Source organism: Cydia amplana, chromosome 21, assembly GCF_948474715.1.
Source record: "Cydia amplana chromosome 21, ilCydAmpl1.1, whole genome shotgun sequence".
Classification (NCBI taxonomy): domain Eukaryota; kingdom Metazoa; phylum Arthropoda; class Insecta; order Lepidoptera; family Tortricidae; genus Cydia; species Cydia amplana.
This window is the reverse complement of record NC_086089.1, coordinates 4,101,127-4,122,444: the sequence shown is the minus strand read 5'-3', so window position 1 is coordinate 4,122,444 and position 21,318 is coordinate 4,101,127. Positions and strand designations below refer to the sequence as shown.

The following is a 21,318-nucleotide window of genomic DNA, read 5'->3' as shown; positions in this document are numbered from 1 at the left end:
TTTACTACATTAAGGTCATAAATTTTTAAGGTCGTACTACCAACTTTGTAAAAATAGCCTTATTTATATGTACTTAAGTAATTCATCATATTCTTAAGTTATTCCTTTAGTATTTTCAGTAATTTCAACAAACATTGTTTATTGATCAAGTGAGTGAGTGAGTGGATTGTGTAAGTATAAAACATGTAAATTGTATGTGTTCAGTATCTTTTGAATTTCAATTAGTTAGTACAAATCATTTAAATAATTATAACATAGATAACTACAAGTATAAGAACAACCAAAAGTCAATTTTTTTTAGAAAAGAATGATTTCTATATCATATATAGGTAACTACTTTATGTTGTAGGTACTTTAGGTGTTATAAATAAAACAAAATAACTACAAATTTTAACAGAAACTTTTCATTTGTATCAAGACAAAAAACTACCAACCTTAAAATTTCACCAGCAGCTTTTATAAAATATATTAAACAAACAAACGCTGGTCTTTCAAAAAATAAAGGATACCTAGACGCAGAATTTGGTTTCTGCTACATACGTACACGAAGTGTAATTTAAGCTCTTCCAATTATAAGGTTAGGTTTAGTACTAGAAATGGATTCCTACTGGGCAATGAAGCGCTACGATACATATACCTGATATAGGTACCCTAATAGACAGTAATAGATAAATATATCATTTAATATAGTTAAAAAACCGGCCAAGTGCGAGTCGGACTCGCGCACGGAGGGTTCCGCACCATCAACAAAAATAGCAAAAGCAAAAAACAAACAAGAAAAAAAACGGTCACCCATCCAAGTACTGACCCCGCCCGACGTTGCTTAACTTCGGTCAAAAATCACGTTTGTTGTATGGGAGCCCCATTTAAATCTTTATTTTATTCTGTTTTTAGTATTTGTTGTTTTAGCGGCAACAGAAATACATCATCTGTGAAAATTTCAACTGTCTAGCTATCACGGTTCGTGAGATACAGCCTGGTGACAGACGGACGGACGGACGGACGGACGGACGGACGGACGGACGGACGGACGGACGGACGGACGGACGGACAGCGGAGTCTTAGTAATAGGGTCCCGTTTTTACCCTTTGGGTACGGAACCCTAATAAATTACAAGCCTTTGGCCAAGGTGACCAAGCTGGTTTCCCGCCGTGTAGGTGTTTTAGAAGATGGCACCAGATTTCTATTGCTAGCAAGTCTAGTAACGAACTACCAACCAAGGTCACTCACCGAAAGCCTGTCTTGCAACCGCGTAGAGGACATGGCGTTATTCATAAACGGCTGCTAACTTAATCAGTTGATGATCGTCGTTTGTCCCTATCTGTCGTTATGCCACGATGTAAATTGTTCTTGTATAAATAAACTGAAACTGAAACTGAAACTGAAACTGCCATAGAGAGGGACAATGCTCATCAGCTGATTAACTTAGCAGACGTTTATGAATAAGGGAGTTATCGTCTACAAAAATGCGAACTGCAGCAACACTACAGTATAGGTAACAAGCACTGCCAGCATGTGAAGCGGTGTTGCCGCGCCGATCGACACCAAGTTGAAAGGGCGCATCATGTTTCTCGCTCCCACGCAATCGCCAAAACGTTGGACATTCTTGGAGAGACGATGCGCGGATACTGAAAAGCCAAAATGCATCTGCTGTGAAACAGATTGCAAACAGAGAAAAGGAAGTTAATAAAAAGCAATGAGTTGTATTATTAACTGGTACTGTATTCTCAGAATATCTAAATCAACACATTTTTCTTGAGGGAGTTAAAAGTCAATGAGCTATATAGTTGCTTTTCTGCCACTTGTCGACCAGGTGCCTGAAGGGTGACTCACACTAGAACGGTCCGGGCCTGGGCCGAAGCGTCCCATACTTCCATTTTCTTTTATTGAATAAAGAGTCGGACGCGTCGGGCCTTACCCGGATCGTCCTAGCCTCATGCCAGCAAAAATATAGGTACAAACCTAAACAGTGCCGTAAGGCTGTATAAAATAGCTTGGATTAGTTATTAGCAGGATATTTATAATCATAATATTTACGGCAAATATCCGTAATTACTTCCCTATCCCTAATTCAAAACTGGGGTTATTTGGACCATTGTCTGACTTACCAAGGCACCCCTCATCGCAGCGTACAACCGCGCAGGCATGTTCCACATCAGCTACAGCCAAGTAGAACCTTTGACACACCACACTCAAACAGCAAAGTAGCGACACAGATTTCAATATCCATACAAATGTTACCATCAGACTAATGAAAGAGGCAGCCTGAAACAAACAACAATATCCCTCTATAAAAAAAGTTTTTGGCAAAAATTTCATTTTTGGTACAAGCTTTTATTGTACTTTTCTTACGACAGACAACTAATACTCATCGAGACAATTCTAAAAACCCCTTACATAATTAGGTTGCGTTGTTTCATCCATAGAATTAATATGAGCGGGAATTGTATGTCTGTGGTTTCATCACAGAGTTCCTATGGCCACCTCCTGTCTCCATGATCAGATCAGCTCGATGGTACCATAATATTGCATTGTCACCCGACTTACATGTGTATGCAAAATTTCAGCTCAATCGAAAATCGGGAAGTGGATCAAATTTAACTTGCAAGATTTGATTACAGGCTGACAGACAACGGGACAGGTGAAAGTAAACAAAAGCTTGTAAAATGGAACATAACTTGGGAAACTGCATTCTTATTCTTCTTTCGGCGAGAGTATCTTATCTTCCTTGTAAGAGAAAGTATATTTATAGTAAAGAATTTACATTATAAAGTGTTCCACAAGGTACCTACAAGTTTTCATGAAACGGGACACAAAACACAATTCGTCTATTTTGATTTGCTCCTAAATATACTCCAGAAATCCCACGCAGTAACAATTGTGAAAGCTACACATAAATAATTATGTTAAATACTAAAAAGTTATATTTATAATTTTTACTTGGGCATTTTCTGTATGGGATTTGCCGATGTCTATGAAGAATTGGATGTAGATTAGAGGATGTCCAAACCCTTCCACCAATAGCAACAATATCTGAAAATAAAAATGTGTTTATTCAAAATACTCAATGGGCTACGGTGACTACGTAGGTACTAAGGTTGCCGCACATATGCTTTAAGATATTAAGTAATCGGACGGCAGGAACGAAAGATAAAATCAGTCACAAAACTCACAATTTTGTCAAGTGTCAATTTTGTTTTACATTTTCATATTTATTGCCCACAGATGGATTCTCTGGATATTTATTACATTGACATAATATAACATTCAGTACCTAGGTAATTAAAAAGGTACTTACAGACATGCCGAAAACACTGCGGCATAGCTTAAAAGCTCCAATGATGTTTGAATAAGCGCTCAAAAGTAGTCTTTCTTCATAACTGACATCCACCAAGTATTTAACAAGATGTGTGTGATTAGTCGTCGAACAAGTCTTCAGAAATTCATTCAATTGTTTTTTCCAAAGTATTAGCTCATATTCCAAAAACTTTACAATCCTTATAGCCACAATAATATTCACGTCGAAATAGAATAAAACTATGTTATACAAAAGATGTGCTACGCGATAAATGTTAAAGACTGTATAGCTTAAATTGTACGAGAAATAGAAAAGGAAAACACCAACAACAAAGATCCAGTTGTTCTTTTGGAATCTTTTCAAACCATTTTTATTATGGAGTATTCTATAAGCATTCTGCATTTTAATAATGAGTTGCACATTCTTGTCTTTTTGGATTATGTTCATCGCGTAAATTAATAGACAATATACGATGTAAAACGTTGCATCGGTAAATAAAAATACATATATGATGTCATTTACTTCACCATTGCCAGGAATGTAACTGTTAACAGATATATAGCCCAGATTCGAAAGGATCATTAGAAGAACACCTAATGTACAAAGCAGTGTTTCTCGAATGCCGTTCGCAGTGATAAATGTTCGTGTGATCCGGAATTTCGGTTGGCAGTAGAGGAATTCCAGAATGTTCAAAGGTAAAAGCATCATTTGGAAGTCTCTATCTATTTCTTTGTCAAGTAACATTTTTGTTATTGGACAGATTTTTCCGTAGTTGACGTGTTAGTGCTGATTTGTAAAATATTTTAGTCTAAATATTATGAGGCTGTCACCTAGAACAAGCACTCATACACAACTTGAATTGTAAAGAAAAATCAATATGTCTAATCGACAAATAAACAAGATAGTAATTTAAAAATTGATGCATGTACAACAACTAATGATGATAACCTAGGTCCGATAATGATTATTTTTACATCGAATCGACTTGCAAAGTTTTGACATGACTTTCAATATAATTGAATTCCAAGGTTAAAGGGGCAATCGAAAGTAATAGCGGACAATTATTAATTGCTTTTTTAAAGTAAAATATAGATCCCATAAAAATATTGTGTATCGGGACGTAATCATCAAGTAGGTACCTAAAGTGCTAAACCAAGATAGTAAAGCAACATGGCGAAGGCCTAATAAAATCTTATCGGACTTTAACATTACTTTTAATCGACTAAAAAGAAGAAATCTTATTTGGCTCATATGACATATCATATACGTATGTCAATAAAGGTAGCACTAAAATAAAATAAAAATATGGTTGTCTGTAAAGTCGGTTTTTGCGTGATAACGTCATAAGAAAGCATTGAAGAAAAATTGCATACTTTTATACGTTACCATGGAGATCTGTCCACAGCGTTACCACGGAGATCTGTCCACAACGTGACACTTTTTCGTGCATGCTACCCGGTAGCATTGCTACCGGTGTTCATCGATTTATAACGCTACGGCTTACGTAGGCGGACAACGCGCGAACGCGGCGCGGCGCGGCGGCGGCGCGACGCGGCGCGGCGCGTTCGCGCGTTGTCCGCCTCGCCTACGTAAGCCGTAGCGTTAGACGCGAAGCGGCGCGGCGGCCGCGCGGCGTTCGCGCGTTGTTCGCCTACGTAAGACGTAGCGTAAGACGTTATCACGTCAAAATACCGTTATGATTTGTAAAAGTACATTCTTGCAGAGGCGTTTAGCCGGGAAACGGCAATCCGTGGATGAGAACCGATATTGTGGGTCGATGCGTAAAGGTGCTGCAAACTTAGTAAATTTTTTGATAAAGTATATGTTTTCGGAAATAATCGCTTTGAAAAAAATGGGTCTCCTCCTCTTCTAACTTTCGATCCATGGGTCCAAAAATATCGTGAAAGTAGAACATAATACAAACATTCAATCAATTTTGTAGTCGGTTGATAATAAAACGCTCATAATAATTTTACCCTAATACAAAAAAAAATACCTACGCCAATTACTGGGATTAGTTGCCAAGCGGACCCCAGGCTCCCATGAGCCGTGGCAAAATGCCGGGACAACACGAGGAAAATGATGACAAAAAAAACCTTAGTGGGTCGTTCTCGCATTTCGTGCAAATCGGTGTTTTCGGAAATTTACCAAAAATGTGGTGGCGTTTTCAAATATCTGTTAATGCAAGGTTGTAACATAGGGCCTAAAGTATATGTCTCTCCAATGAACAATTCTAAAAAGGTATGTATTTTCTTTATATGTACAATTAACACCCAATTTTTTCATTCATCTCTACATGTAACGCGTGAAGATATAACTTTGACCTACATTTTAACCTTAAGATACTACTAATAGAAAATTCGTTGTTTGTGCAATAAATGGCTTATTTAGTTATGTTTTAAATCGTATAATATTAGAAGCTAGAAATAAATAATAAAAACTATACAGCCTTATAAGTGTATGGTTCAAGTAATTTCTTCATTACCGACGTGAGAAATAGATTAGCTATATTTTGCTATATAGCGAGGGTATATAGCGCCTACCGCCGATGCAACACATTGTTCGTCAGTCAGTTGGCCGTGTGATCTCGTAGTGGACGACCGTGTGCCGCTGTTAGCGAAAATATATACGATCTCTCGGGTCGGGAAGGAGTGTGGTTCTCGTTAGTCTTCATCGCCATCGCGTGATTTATACAGTAAGTAGCAAGTGTACATTATTACAATTATACGTAATGAAGTGTTTTAGTGTCGCCTTTCAGATGGTTTATTCTGCAAAATTAAGGTCTGATGCCAACTGATGTAGGCGACAAAAACTTCCAAAACTTCATTCATATCGGTTTCATTCACTTCTTTTCCTTCCAATTTTACTGGGGAAGGTAATGAATGACTTAAGAAGGTAATGATAATATATTCGAGGCAGTGCATTTAATGGAAAGAGGCTTAGTTATTATAAATATTACGTTGTTATAAACATTTAAAAATGTATATGATAATAGGGGAGCCCAACCGGGGAGCCTTTGTAGTCTAAGATGGTCGACCTTCACCGATATGTCTGACGTATGAAACTTACATATTATGAAAGAAAATATGTTCCTGAACATAAATAAATAGGGTTGCTTAAAGAAATATGGTCAAGACTATTTTTAATTATTTTTTGAAAAAAAAAAATTTACTTCAAATTTCACCGATCTGTCTGACAAACGAAATAAGTTCCAATGGAAAGTATACAACTTGTACAATATAAATCAACTAGGTTGCCTATCTTTTTCCGGTCACTACTATATGGTTGTAGGGTTGCTTGCGAAAATCCGGTCACAAATAAGGGTTGCCAGGCTTTTAAATAAAATAAGAAGGGAAAACTTTTAGCGATAACTCATAAACGGCTTAACTTATCAAGTTTGTTTGAATGAGATGAGAGAATGAGAGAAAAAAATTACATAGGTACAAAACGCGAATGATTTAAATATATTTTGTCTATGCTAATTTTTGAAAATTTGAAAACTATGTTTTATGTGATATGGTGCGCAGATGATCAAACCGACTTAACAAACACTTGGGGTTGACAATCTCGACTTATAATGATGATAAGTAAATGGTAAATGTACCATCTAGCTTGAACATTATAAGTTGAGATTGTCAACCCCAAGTGTATGTCAAGTCGGTTTGATCATCTCCGCAGTGCTTAAGACACATGTTTTTAATATTGTTGATTTTAATTGGTGTTAATTTTCTTGAAATGCAGTTTTTTTATGTTCGATTTCATAAGTTTGTTTCATTACCGTCCACTGATAAAATTACCATCTCGGCCGAATTCATTACCAGCGCGTAGTTCATTACCAGTAGCCTTATTAAATGAAAAGTAATAACGTTACAAAGGTGCCTTTAGCAGAAAAATGTTAATAAATGAATCCACAAATTGACGAAACTCAAAAGTTTACCATTTAAAAGAAAAATTACAAATCGAGAGAATCTCACCGATTTGCACGAAATGAGAGAATGACCCTAGTATAGGTATAATATATGCGTATGCATAAAATACGTATATATAAGTAGGTAAGTAATTAATCAATTCATCACTGTCCCAGTACAATTCATATAAACTTAAGTAGGTAGAGTAAATTATCAATAGAAGTGACAGCAGGTTGTCATCTATTAGAATAAGTAATGAAGGGTAAGATTACTTAAAGTGGCATACATACTTGTGTATAATAAACTTAGGGGTCACCAAATAGCGGACCGCGGTCCGGATCCGGATCGCGAACCCATTTTATTTATTTGCTTATTTAACCTTTTCGACGCCGTGTCAAACACAAAAGCTGTCACTCAGCCGCCACGTCACCGAAGTGTCAAAACTGAAATTGAACTTTATGCATATGCACCTAGGTCTATGTTGTTCTGTGGTATATGACTGATTATTAATCCGTCTTTGGCGTTGGAACTGCGGTGCGTATATATCGGTCATTGGCGTCCAAAAGGTTAATAACGGACAATTTATTCAAGTAAAAACGGACCACGATGGCCGGACCCCTGAAGAAACTAATTGGTGATCCCTACGTAAGGTACCTACTTAATTTAAGCGATTACTTACAAGGCCTTAAGCTTAGCGATTAATTAAGTCTATTGAAATTATTTACTAAACAATTCAATACATAACATGCTTTCATTTACAAGGCACGTGTACTCACAAAGATTTAAAATAATTCGCTGAAGAAAGTTTATATCGTTTTGTGACATGAATAGGACATATTTACTTACTCGTAATACAAAATATAGGTACATATTATGGCTCTAGATGATAAATACTTACCACGGCACGTATCAAGTAAAATAAAAGAAAACGTTGAAAGAGCATTTTTCTTCTTAGTCAACAATTAATCGTGCAACTGCTTTTTATCGTGAGTACTTGGCTTAGTTTTCACATTTAATGGAAAAAGTGGTACCTATTAATTAATGGCGTACCTACTACTTGTTAGTATGAAATCAATCCATTAGGCTGCCTTTTAATATTTCACTCCAGTTTCGTGTCACAGCTACTGACATTTCAATTGTATTACTCCCTTAAGAAACATGGATAATTTTTTGGATTCGGTCAGACCACTTTATATTCTTAGTTCTATTTTTTGCATCCGCAAGTACTCCGTTCGTGATGGAATTGCTTCAACCATTAGCCTCAAAGAAATGATTATTACAATAAGCGCGAATTGTATTTTGATTTATTTATTCTGTTCTACTTTCCAAAGCACAGAGTTAAAGGAGATTTCCCTCAAACTGTATTATCTTGTGATATATGGTCAACATGTGTTTTCTTTCGTCATAATAAGTTGTCATAACATGAGATTGAGTAAGGTTTTTGTGGAATTAATCAAAATACTCCAGGAAATTTACAATTTTGAAAGAAATCAGCTGTCGTCTAAATCAGTAAAAAGAAAGTTGAAGATTGCTTGTGGAATTCTGTTGTATTTATACATTGGGGTCACCATTCCAAAACTCTTATTAGATCCATACTGGAACTGGATCCGATGCTTGTTTCTAGGTCTCAGCATCATCGTCGACTTTGAAATGTTTTTCATAATCTGTGTAATCAGATTTTTGGCTTTAAAATTCAAAACGTGGTCTAAAGTTATCAGTAAATATTCATCTGAGCAAAAAAATTACAATTGTCAAACTAACTTTATAAACATAGACAGTCCAATACAAGAAATAATAAATACAAGAAGTTCACAAGAAATTGAGAATTTAACTGAAGATGGACAAGATAGCGATAGCATAGAAGTATACGAAGAGTTTGATAATGACAACAGGGATGAAGCAAAGAAACTGTTTGAAGTTTATGATCAATTAGTAAATAGTACTATTCTGATGAAATCTGCCTTTCAATTCACCGTACGTGATCTGCTTGTTAATTTTAACTGTGTGTTTGTTTTTCCTGTTTGAATTTTAAATAATTTCTATATTTTTCAGATATTCTTTCACGCATTCATACTTTTCACACAATCATTAGTGTACATCGCAGTGCTCATTTTGTGGGCCAACCTTACTGAAGTGAGTACTTACCATTCACTATAAATTGCATTTCTTTGTATTAGGTGTTTAAACATACTTAGTTTACAAAACTGTTTATTCACCTTCGACTTGTATGCTTTGTAAAAGAAGTGCTAAGAGGTTAAGTTCATATATTTTACATTTAACCATTAATACATATAAAATAAACACTGGTGATACCTATAAATATATACAAATGTTTATCAGATCAGTTCTCTTTAGAAGATAGTTGATAGTTACATAGAAGAAGGTTACATAGAAATTTTTAATGAATCAGCAATTGCTTTTCCTCAGTTTGACATGCAAACAAGGAGCGGTGTGTTAATCAGTCACTCCACCGGCATTATCGCATGGATTGCAAAGGCGTTGGTTATCCAAGCTTTTGTGGGTCATGAGATGGAGGGCCTATACACTGGCGTGCGAGCTTCGCGTACCGCGGCCTGTGTTCTTGTTGGTCGGCGGCATGATTGTGAGTTCATTTTTATGTATCAGGTGAGTAATACAAATACTTAGCAGTCGAGTAACAGAACTTTGAGAACCTTTAATACTCTAAAGTAGTATAAAGGAAACGCATCAGTAAGTAACTCATCCAGAAAAAACATTTTAAGTATTTTTGGGCTGATGATGCTAATAGAAAAAGGAGTTTTTTTAATTAACTCTTACCATAAGTGTTTCCTTTTTGGTGGACACATTTTTTGCCCTTTGTCAATTCTGATGGTATTTCCATTTACTTACTCCATAGCGTTATTATTACTATACTTAAACACCTCGCCCGCTTAGAAACTTCTGCTGCTGACTGTACTACAGAAATTACATCGTGTTCACTACAAAAACACCTAAATCATGATATTTATTACTCAGTGGCGACGACGCGTTCAGCCAAGAACGCTCTGCGATTGTCCAGTAGTCGGCCGTGCCGCTTCAAGGCCGTCGGCGCACTGCCCGTCGACGCTGCGTTACCGCTGCGACTCGCTGCGCTGGTCGGCTCCTACACGGTCGTCTTGTTGCAATTCGCGTTGCCATAAGCAATGCTCGAAGTTTACGTGTTCTGTTTTTAATAATATGCATGTCTTGGGATTGTATGGTGGTGTAATAAAAATATATGCGTGTAATAATCTATTTTATTTTCATGTACCTACCTACGTTTTAACAAATAAAACAATTTTTGACGTGATAACATCTTATAAATCGATGAACACCGTTAGCATGCACGAAAAAGTGTCACGTTGGGGACAGATCTCCATGGTAACGTTGTGGATAGATCTCCATGTAACGTATAAAAGTGGTTGTGCAATTTTATATCAATGTTTTCTTAAAATGACGTTATCACGCTAAATTATCGTCCGTAAACCGACTTTACAGACAACCATTTTTTTTATTCATTATTACTTTAAGTTTAGCAGATTACAGAGATATGTGACGTCCCACAGATAAAGGTACCTTATTTTCATTTCATTTTATTCACAAATAAGCTTACAGTCTAATAAACCAAGGCGCTTATAAGTAAAGTAATGTTATTATGCATGCTATGTTACCCTTACACTATAAAAATTACATGTCAACGTTACAAAAACAGGAACAAATTCAATTATGTCAATCAAGCAAATAAGTATTAATAGTCATCAATTATATTAAATTCAAAAATTCATACATGCCTTTAACAATTTGGTAAGACTATGGTTATGGCCGTTGGCGCTTACGCTATTATTAACGCCGCTCCGCCGCCGCGCGCTATTATTATTGCGGCGCTATGCGACGTAAGCGCCAAGTGCCATAAGGTACCTTTTGCCGTGGAACGTCACATATAAACAAATTAAATTTGGTACTGTGCGAGGTATAAAAATTCCGTTGAAACTGCAACACCAAGTAGTACTAGGTTTATCTACGATAAAAAGGCAAACTGCAGCAGTACGACGGTGTAGATCACCATTACGCTGAATAGCCGCAGCGGGAACGTTGCGTCGAGATCGAACACCCCGAACGCCGACATCTTGCGCAGCGACGCGCGGTTCAGCCGCAACACGTTCTTGCAAGTCTTGCGCATGCCTGGAAATGCAAGAAAAAAGAAAACGTAGGTACTTAATTGTTTTTTTTTTTTTAATTTTCACCTTCTTGTATTTTACAAATAAAATTTGCAAATGCGTTCACTCCTGTAGAATAAAGTAACGCAAAGTTCACTTTTGTGCTTAATAAAGACAATTTAAAACTACCTACCTATCATATTTCGTTTATCACTTTGTACTGACCTGTAGGTATAGCATTACTTAAAATCTGAGCACAGCAACTTTCAGCAAGATTTATTGTTGTATAAAAATTTTCACAGGCAATGCTCAACTTTACCAATAACATAAGGTCCTTGAAATTCAAAATCACGAGGAATATTGTAAGAAACATTGTTTGATCCTGTAAAATGAAAACAAATGTTACACTAACTATTCTAACTTATAATACTGAATAACCATGCGGATTATTTCTGAAACATACTGTGACTTCTTTTGTACTCGTTTTCTCAAGTTCGATCTTATATTGCAAATTCATTAAAAAATGCATAAATGTTTGGAACCCTTGGAATGTAATCTGAAACAATGCTCATACGTCTGACTCGTCTGAGAATGTGAAATAGTCAAGCCTATCATATTTGTTACTATCTGGTACCTGAAACTTCATTTAATAAAGGCTTTAATGTATCAAGAAAGGAAATACTTTATTGCAAAATCAAATTCCTTTAAGAATATTAACATAATATACATCAAAAACATCTTCGATACAAATAATATGTACACCGTATAAGCTCTTCAGTAGCATTGATAATTCTCCTGTTCGTTCAATGATGGCATTGATGGCATAAGGACTTTAACTTACCGAAAACTCGTACACTTTGTTACTTAAACGAAATGCTTTAATTATATCAGTATATGCATTAAACATATCGTATTCAGAGACTGCAGAATACACTACTTCTTCTTCAGGTGTGATATGCGTGTTCTTATATTCTTTCATTTTATGAATCCAAGCGATTAACTCATTTTTGATCATTACGACAGATTGCGTAACGTAAACAATTTGCATGTCAAAAACCACCGGTGGTACTATCATAATAAAATTCACCAACAAATTAAGAATATTTAAATCAACAACAGACCATAGAAGCCAAACAAAAACGTATACACTAAAAACCAACAATACACATAGCCAATTTCGGGTCTTGTGTTTATAGATAAATTCTTGTTTGTCCGTTTTTAAAAAGTCAAGGACATGTTGCAATTTGATGATTAGTTCAACCACATAGGCTCTCTGCAATGAATTGACAACATATGTAATAATTGATAGTAAAAAATAAAATGTTAAATCAAAACAAAGCAAAAAACTAATAACACCAGTGTGAGAACCATCGTAATAATATGAAAAGCGAAAGACGTGGGTCAATGTAAGAACACCACACCCAATTATGGACTGTATGTAAGAGGACAAATGGTTGTCAGGAGTGATGAAATTGTTAATTATGCTAAACCTAGGCATTAAAAAGCAATACTGTACAACGTTTAAAGGAAACAACATAGCTTGGAAATCTTGGTCAACTATATTGCTGAGCAAGCACTCAGTTTGGATCCTCTTGTTTATTTTCATTTTGTTCTCGACGACTTGATAACTCTTCATTTCAATCGAAATATTCTGTTCGACGTAATTTCGTTCAAGTTTTTTTATATCACTCATGAAATGACGGGACGCGACAGAGCGATATTACGGTGTAAACCATATTAAAACGAAAAGTATGTCAGTGTAAACATTAAAACTCAAGTTATATTATGTAATGATGTGCCCTTTTTAAAAAATTGAATAGGCCTAATGAATATAGACCATTAATAATAAATGACAATGTACACGTGGTGTAATATGGGAGGTATGGGCAAAAATATTAATTAGAGTTATATGTAATAACAGAAATACTACTTATGTGCGCAGTGTATTAATCTTCAAACTCGTCGTTTTTTTATGACCCGAGTTTACTATTTCGGCGCCTTTCGTTGCCTTCCATTGCAGTGGCCTTAGGCACTTAAGGGTTTCAAACTTTTCACTTTCGTGGACACATTATTTACCCTTCGTCTATAGATTTTGATGGCATTTTCAGTTTCTAAATGGAAGTTCTTTACTTCTATTATAAAGAGCGAGAAGGTCCTTAAAGCTATGTATTTAAGACGTTACAAAAATAACATTTTGAAGTCATCATTTTCATGGTCAAATTAAGTTATTTTTTTTATAAACATCGATTCTTAATTTCCTTTTATACATTATTAATTAAATAATACACATTGTTGTGTCTTTATGAACCGATTTATATTCAAATTGTACAGTTATGAGATTTCAAAACAAAGAAAATGTTCTTTTTCGTGGTCATAAGCCTCATTTTCCTTACCATTGAATTTGGATTTTAGTTTTTTTAAAACAAAATAAGCTTTATCGATCTCTGATAATATTAAACACCTTATCGGTCCTAATGTTCAAAAACAGACCACATCAAAACGTGCGTTTTTATTTGTGTAACATTTGTCTTACACCTCAAATAATGACCCATTAGTTAGATCCATACTGGAATTGGGTCCGATGCTTGTTTCTAGGTCTCAGCATCATCGTCGACTTTGAAATGTTTTTCATAATCTGTGTAATCAGATTTCTGGCTTTGAAATTCAAAACGTGGTCTAAAGTTATTATAGTAAATATTCATCTGAGCAAAAAAATTACAATTGTCAAACTAACTTTATAAACATAGACAGTCCAATACAAGAAATAAGAAATACAAGAAGTTTAAGAAGGAAACGAGAAATTGAGAATTTAACTGAAGATGAACAAGATAACGATAATAAAAGATATTCACCGGCGCGGGACGATATATGTTTTTTTAATGCAATTTCCTTTTCATAAAGGTAGGTAAAAGTTATGTTTTTAAAATCTGCATTAAATAGTCTTTATCGTTATATTTTTTGTGTGTAGAAAAACCAAGCAGTTTAATTTTGACAATAAATAAAAAACCAAAATTACACTTGAAAAATTAATTAATTGAAGCCGCCGGGGGACGGAAGGTCACGGGGGCTACGCGAGGCGGGGCAGGCGCCGGGTGCGGCGCGAGCGGCCGCGGCGCGCACGGCGGCGCAGCTGGCTGCAAGACATTGATATAATCGATCTGGTTTCTTACAACATGTGATTGTTTGTCAGCTGGTGATCGCCATGTGTAGAGTCGTCTTGCAGGATGTTGGAACCAAGTATTTGTAATGACCAAGTTGTTTGCGGAACAAAATTCTATGAGCCTGCTTCCTCTATCATTCCTTTTCCCCAAGCCAAATTTCCCCACAATTTTTCCTTCTTCTCCTCGTCCCACCTTTGCATTTAAGTCCCCCATTATTATATTGATATCCTGTGATTTTACTGACTTTAATAATTGGTCTATTCCCTCATAAAATTCTTCCACGTCCTGGTCATCACCATCACATGTTGGGGCATAGACTTGAATTATGACAATTATGTTTAGGTTGAAGGGATGAGCACTGATATTATAACGTTCGAAACATACTTTCGAAGTTCATTGCTCACCATGATACCAACTCCATGGTAGTTAGATTTTTGATCTGATGGGTTTCCCGTATAAAACAGGGTGGCGTCGTCTTTGTCAATTCTTCCGCTATCAGATAGTTTCGTTTTACTAATCCCCATTATAATATTATCTATCTTTAATCTTACCATTTCTGATATGACATTTTCTAGCTTACCCTTTTTATTTAGTTCCCTGACGTTCCAAGTATTCAAATTAATGCTTTCTTCTTGTTTCTTCTTTTTAATCTTCATTTTATTCGCATAGGGATCTTGACCAGTATCCAATTTAATATCGATGAGCCTCTTCGACGCCGAGCGCTAGTCGGTTCACATGGCTTACTATTTTTTGATTCGGACATGACATACGGTTTTACTAAGGGCAAATAATATGTAGTGGGGCCCCTAAGTCCTTCTACATTCGTCTTTTTTGAGATTTTTTAGACTCCAAGGCCGTTGCAGCCTCTTCCAGCCAGTTGCCCAGCATGGGGGAATGGATATTCTTTCACACATTCACACTTTTCACACAATCATTAGTGTACATCGCAGTGCACATTTTGTGGGCCAACCTTACTGAAGTGAGTACCTACAATTCACTATAGTTCGTTTTTTATAGCATTAGAAAGAAGGTAAGCGATCTTGACATGTCATTTAATTGGAAAACGCTTTTTAAAAATCAGTAACTATTACTTATGAAAGCAGAAGAATATACATGATAGTATTAGATTCATAATTGTTACATATTTGCCATTATTTATTTTTAAAACGTGTTTTTCAATAAAAAGACACGTCAAGATTGTTTACCTTATTTCTAATGCTAAAAAAACAAACTATAAAAATTGCATTTCTTTGTATTAAGTGTTTAATTAAACATACTTAGTTTACAAATCTATTGATTCACCTTCGACTTGTATGCTTTCTAAAAGAAGTGCTAAGAGGTTGAGTTCATATATATTATATTTAACCATCAAAACATATAAAATAAACACTGGTGATACCTATAAATATATACAGACGTTCATCAGATCTGTTTAAAAGCTTGATAGTTCGTTACATAATTTTTTAATGAATCAGCAATTTTTTTTCTCAGTTTGACTCGCAAACAAGGAGCGGTGTGTTAATCAGCAGTCACTCCACCGGCATTATCGCATGGATTGCAAAGGCATTGGTTATCCAAGCTTTTATGAGGCATGAGATGAAGGGCCTATACACTGGCGTGCGAGCTTCGTGTACCGCGGCCTGTGTTCTTGTTGGTCGGCGGCATGATTGTGAGTTCATTTTTAGGGTTCCGTACCCAAAGGGTAAAAACGGGACCCTATTACTAAGACTCCGCTGTCCGTCCGTCCGTCCGTCCGTCTGTCACCAGGCTGTATCTCACGAACCGTGATAGCTAGACAGTTGAAATTTTCACAGATGATGTATTTCTGTTGCCGCTATAACAACAAATACTAAAAACAGAATAAAATAAAGATTTAAGTGGGGCTCCCATACAACAAACGTGATTTTTGACCGAAGTTAAGCAACGTCGGGAGAGGTCAGTACTTGGATGGGTGACCGGTTTTTGCTTGTTTTGCTCTATTTTTTGTTGATGGTGCGGAACCCTCCGTGCGCGAGTCCGACTCGCACTTGGCCGGTTTTTAGGGTTCCGTACCCAAAGGGTAAAAACGGGACCCTATTACTAAGACTTCGCTGTCCGTCCGTCCGTCCGTCCCTCCGTCCGTCCGTCCGTCTGTCACCAGGCTGTATCTCACGAACCGTGATAGCTAGACAGTTGAAATTTTCACAGATGATGTATTTCTGTTGCCGCTATAACAACAAATACTAAAAACAGAATAAAATAAAGATTTAAGTGGGGCTCCCATACAACAAACGTGATTTTTGACCGAAGTTAAGCAACGTCGGGCGGGGTTAGTACTTGGATGGGTGATCGTTTTTTTGCTTGTTATTTTTTGCTTGTTTTGCTCTATTTTTTGTTGATGGTGCGGAACCCTCCGTGCGCGAGTCCGACTCGCACTTGCCCGGTTTTTATGTATCAGGTGCGTAATACAAATACTTAGCAGTCAAGTAACAGGACTTTGAGAACCTTTAATACTCTAAAGGAAAAGCATCAGTAATTAACTCATACAGAAAAACATTTTAATTATTTTTGGGCTGATGATGCTAATAGAAAAAGGAGTTTTTAGGGTTCCGTAGCCAAATGGCAAAAAATGGAACCTTTATAGATTCGTCATGTCTGTCTGTCTGTCTGTCCGTCTGTCCGTCTGTCCGTCTGTCTGTCCGTCCGTAGGATAACAGCACCAGTGGCCAGCCGGGTACCAGTAGTCAGCCTTAAGAGTCGTTTATTGGTCATAAATATCTGGTATATTCGTTTAAACAAATCACGAGTACTCAAATAGGAGCTATGATTCCTTATTGGTTAATACGTCACACGACAGGTGCGGTGAGGGAACGGGGGGAAGAAATATACTCGTTCATACAGGTGCTGTTTGTCGACGAGTGCAATAGTGTCATGTCCGCCATATTTTTTACTGCACGTGGTGTTCTCTTAACAGGCAAGAAAAACTATGTTTTAATGTTAAAAGTTATTGTTTTTGTTAATGATTGGTTTATTTATTAGTTTATCTATTAAATTGCATTATATTTGAATGAAAATATCAATATTTCACTTATAAATTGAGGGGGCTGGCCACTGGATAACACTTTTTTCCAAAGAATCCAGTGCCCAGCCCCCCACGGCTGACCTTTGGGTTATTCGTTTATTTTATTATTTTCGAGCCAATGTGACCGTTAGGACCGTTAAATTTACATTTTCAAATTTAGTTAGGCATGCCCTAGTCAATTTAAAGTAAAACCCAGTAGTCAGCCGCATTTGAAATAACGTTTTAATGCGGCTGACCACTGGGTTTCGCTGATCCAGTACTCAGCCATTGATCTTGCTTGGTACGTCGCCGTCAAAAATATGTCCACATTTTAAAACCCTATCTCATTGAAATAAGGTTCAAAAGTATGTACATATTTTTGACGTTAACTATACATAACTATCATTTTGCTTTGGTATAATATGACTTTGTTTATTAATGATAAAATGATAATTAGATCTGAATAGACTCGTTTAATTATTTTTTACCGAATAGGTACCTACTAGGAACATAATTATATATTAGGATTTACCTCGTTAATTTTTGACGGATTAATTATTAGAAAATAAATATTGCGATTCTTAGTTTGCAAGAATAGTGTTAGTTAAGTACCTATGGCCAACAAATTTCGTGTCATAAGAATTGTATGTACCTATAAGAATTTTTATTTTTATTAAATAAGTAAACAGGTAAGTAATACATACTTATAAGCAAAAAAATAATAAACTAAAATTAAAAACTACAACTAACTACAATAACAATAACTAAAATTATAAATAAAAAATAGATATTATAACATCGTTGATTTTGATATATACAAAAAATTATAAACTACAACTAACTACAATAACAATAGCAAAAATTATAAAGAAAAAATAAATATTATAATATCGTTAATTTTGATATAAATATTAGTGATTTTGATCTAATTATTATGAATAGTTTATATAGGCTGAGTACTGGGTACACAGAGGCTGCTTACTGGATTGTGGAGGCTGACTACTGGAGAAAAGTGCCACTTTTTGTTAGGGTTCCGTAGCCAAATGGCAAAAAACGGAACCCTTATAGATTCGTCATGTCTGTCTGTCTGTCTGTCTGTCCGTCTGTCCGTCTGTCCGTCTGTCCGTCTGTCTGTCCGTCCGTATGTCACAGCCACTTTTCTCCGAAACTATAAGAACTATACTGTTGAAACTTGGTAAGTAGATGTATTCTGTGAACCGCATTAAGATTTTCACACAAAAATAGAAAAAAAACAATAAATTTTTGGGGTTCCCCATACTTCGAACTGAAACTCAACATTTTTTTTTCATCAAACCCATACGTGTGGGGTATCTATGGATAGGTCTTCAAAAATGATATTGAGGTTTCTAATATCATTTTTTCTAAACTGAATAGTTTGCGCGAGAGACACTTCCAAAGTGGTAAAATGTGTGCCCCCCCCCTGTAACTTCTAAAATAAGAGAATGATAAAACTAAAAAAAATATATGATATACATTACCATGTAAACTTCCACCGAAAATTGGTTTGAACGAGATCTAGTAAGTAGTTTTTTTTATACGTCATAAATCGCCTAAATACGGAACCCTTCATGGGCGAGTCCGACTCGCACTTGGACGCTTTATTTAAACTTAATTAGAGATATTATAAAGAGGATTGTTATTTTTTAAAATATTTTGTTTTAAAACTATGATAAACAATTGATCTAACCATGTCATTTGTTTAATTATCCGACTAATCCTGTAGAAATGCCGAACGTTCAAACTTAAAAAAGTCGTTATAAGGCTGACTACTGGTGCCTTTACCCTATGTCACAGCCACTTTTCTCCGAAACTATAAGAACTATACTGTTGAAACTTGGTAAGTAGATGTATTCTGTAAACCGCATTAAGATTTTCACACAAAAATAGAAAAAAAAACAATAAATTTTTGGGGTTCCCCATACTTCGAACTGAAACTCAAAAAAATTTTTTTCATCAAACCCATACGTGATGGGTATCTATGGATAGGTCTTCAAAAATGATATTGAGGTTTCTAATATATTTTTTTTCTAAACTGAATAGTTTGCGCGAGAGACACTTCCAAAGTGGTAAAATGTGTCCCCCCCACCCCTGTAACTTCTAAAATAAGAGAATGATAAAACTAAAAAAAATATATGATGTACATTACCATGTAAACTTCCACCGAAAATTGGTTTGAACGAGATCTAGTAAGTAGTTTTTTTTTATACGTCATAAATCGCCTAAATACGGAACCCTTCATGGGCGAGTCCGACTCGCACTTGGCCGCTTTTTAACCGACTTCCAAATCTCAAAGAAGGAGGTTATCAATTCGGTTGTATGTTTTTTTTTTATTTTTTTTATTTTTATTTTTTTTATGTTTGTTACTCCATATCTCCGTCATTACTGGACGGATTTTGAAAATTCTTTTTTTGATTGTATGTATATGCATACAGATTGGTCTCGTTTTGGTCAAAACCCAGTTCTGATGATGGGATTCATGAGGAATCGAGGGAACTCCTCAAATCTTAAAGGCATACATATAGTGATTTTTGTGTTTTTATCAACAAATCAAGCATATACATTCAGAAACGTGACATTTGATGAAGTGGAACTGCTGATGATGATCAGAACAGAACTCTTCAACGACGCATAGTTCACGTTTGGCGATTTGTCCTCTTCGTTATGTTTGTTAAGCAAGTTAAGTTTTTAAGCCACATTTTTGTCAAGCTCGAGTTCTGATGATGGGATCCATGAGGAATCGAGGAAACTCCTCAAATCTTAAAGGCGTGCGTATAGAGATTTTTGTATTTTCATCAGAAAATCAAGCATTTTTATTAAAAACTGTCGCATTTGATGAAATGGAACTGCTGATGATGATCAGAACAGAACTCTTCAACGACCCATAGTTCACGTTTGGCGATTTGTCCTCTTCGTTATGTTTGTTAAGCAAGTTTAGTTTTTAAGCCACATTTCTGTCAAGCTCGAGTTCTGATGATGAGATCCATAAGGAATCGAGGGAACTCCTCAAATCTTAAAGGCATACATATAGTGATTGTTGTGTTTTAATCAACAAATGAAGCATATACATTTAAAAAGTAATTTGAGGAAGTGTAACTGCTGATGATGACCAGAACGAAACTCTTTAACGACGCATAGCTCGCGTTTGGCGATTTTTCCTTTTCGTTATGTTTGTTAAGCAAGTTAGGTTTTTAAGCCATATTTATGTCAAGCTCAAGTTCTGAACATGGGATCCATGAGAAATCGAGGTAACTCCTCAAATCTTAAAGGCACACGTATAGAATTTTCTGTATTTTCATCATAAAATAAAGCATTAACATAAAAAACTGTCGCATTTCATGAACTGGAACTGCTGATGATGATCAGAACAGAACTCTTCAACGACGCATAGTACATGTTTGGTGATTTCGAATTTCGACTTTGACTTGGACTGGGACCCGGACTCGGATCCAGATCCGGCCTCGTACCCGGATCCGGTTCGGACCCGGACCCGGACCTGGACTCGGACTCGGACCTGGACTAGACCCGGACTCGGACCCGGACTCGGACACAGACCTTGACCCGGAAAACCACTATGATACCTAAACTAAACAAACTACTATGATTACCTACCATAAAATGTAGGTATAAAGTATGATGAGGCCAAACCCCTCCCGCTCAAACCCCCGTACACCGCACCGCATGCGCCGTTAAGTGGGTTAGGTTAGGTTTGAACTGCTATCCTCACAGAACCGAACAA

At 36.1% G+C, this 21,318-nt stretch overlaps 4 protein-coding genes across 4 annotated transcripts in view; 2 read left to right on the top strand and 2 right to left on the bottom strand.

The window, feature by feature from the left end:
- Positions 1-21,318, top strand: part of LOC134657817 (facilitated trehalose transporter Tret1-like) — a 404,724-nt gene that overhangs the window by 34,989 nt on the left and 348,417 nt on the right. The gene's annotated exons all lie outside the window — the stretch shown is intronic.
- Positions 2,053-4,042, bottom strand: LOC134658184 (uncharacterized). The gene is made up of 3 exons (XM_063513793.1): positions 3,299-4,042; positions 2,941-3,033; positions 2,053-2,265 (listed from the first exon to the last, which is right to left on the bottom strand). Exons 1-3 carry the CDS (start codon positions 4,040-4,042, stop codon positions 2,053-2,055), a joined length of 1,050 nt encoding a protein of 349 aa, XP_063369863.1.
- LOC134658183 (uncharacterized) lies at positions 8,348-10,364 on the top strand. Its single transcript, XM_063513791.1, has 3 exons — positions 8,348-9,225; positions 9,634-9,808; positions 10,201-10,364. The coding sequence occupies exons 1-3, from the start codon at positions 8,365-8,367 to the stop codon at positions 10,362-10,364; spliced, it is 1,200 nt and encodes a 399-aa protein (XP_063369861.1). The 5' UTR covers positions 8,348-8,364.
- Positions 11,222-12,966, bottom strand: LOC134658182 (uncharacterized). The gene is made up of 4 exons (XM_063513790.1): positions 12,782-12,966; positions 12,202-12,508; positions 11,586-11,742; positions 11,222-11,385 (listed from the first exon to the last, which is right to left on the bottom strand). The coding sequence occupies exons 1-4, from the start codon at positions 12,964-12,966 to the stop codon at positions 11,222-11,224; spliced, it is 813 nt and encodes a 270-aa protein (XP_063369860.1).

Coding starts and splice junctions, on each gene's coding strand:
- LOC134658183 (XM_063513791.1), top strand. CDS start 8,365: ATGGATAATTTTTTGGATTCGGTCAGACCACTTTATATTCTTAGTTCT. Junction 9,226..9,633: donor ACTGTGTGTTTGTTTTTCCT/GTTTGAATTTTA, acceptor GCTTTTCCTCAG/TTTGACATGCAAACAAGGAG. Junction 9,809..10,200: donor TGTTGGTCGGCGGCATGATT/GTGAGTTCATTT, acceptor TTTATTACTCAG/TGGCGACGACGCGTTCAGCC.
- LOC134658182 (XM_063513790.1), bottom strand. CDS start 12,966: ATGAAAATAAACAAGAGGATCCAAACTGAGTGCTTGCTCAGCAATATA. Junction 11,743..12,201: donor ACAAAGTGTACGAGTTTTCG/GTAAGTTAAAGT, acceptor TTCATTTTACAG/GATCAAACAATGTTTCTTAC. Junction 11,386..11,585: donor AAGTAATGCTATACCTACAG/GTCAGTACAAAG, acceptor TTGCATTTCCAG/GCATGCGCAAGACTTGCAAG.
- LOC134658184 (XM_063513793.1), bottom strand. CDS start 4,042: ATGTTACTTGACAAAGAAATAGATAGAGACTTCCAAATGATGCTTTTA. Junction 3,034..3,298: donor GCAGTGTTTTCGGCATGTCT/GTAAGTACCTTT, acceptor TTTTATTTTCAG/ATATTGTTGCTATTGGTGGA. Junction 2,266..2,940: donor CCCATACAGAAAATGCCCAA/GTAAAAATTATA, acceptor TGTTTGTTTCAG/GCTGCCTCTTTCATTAGTCT.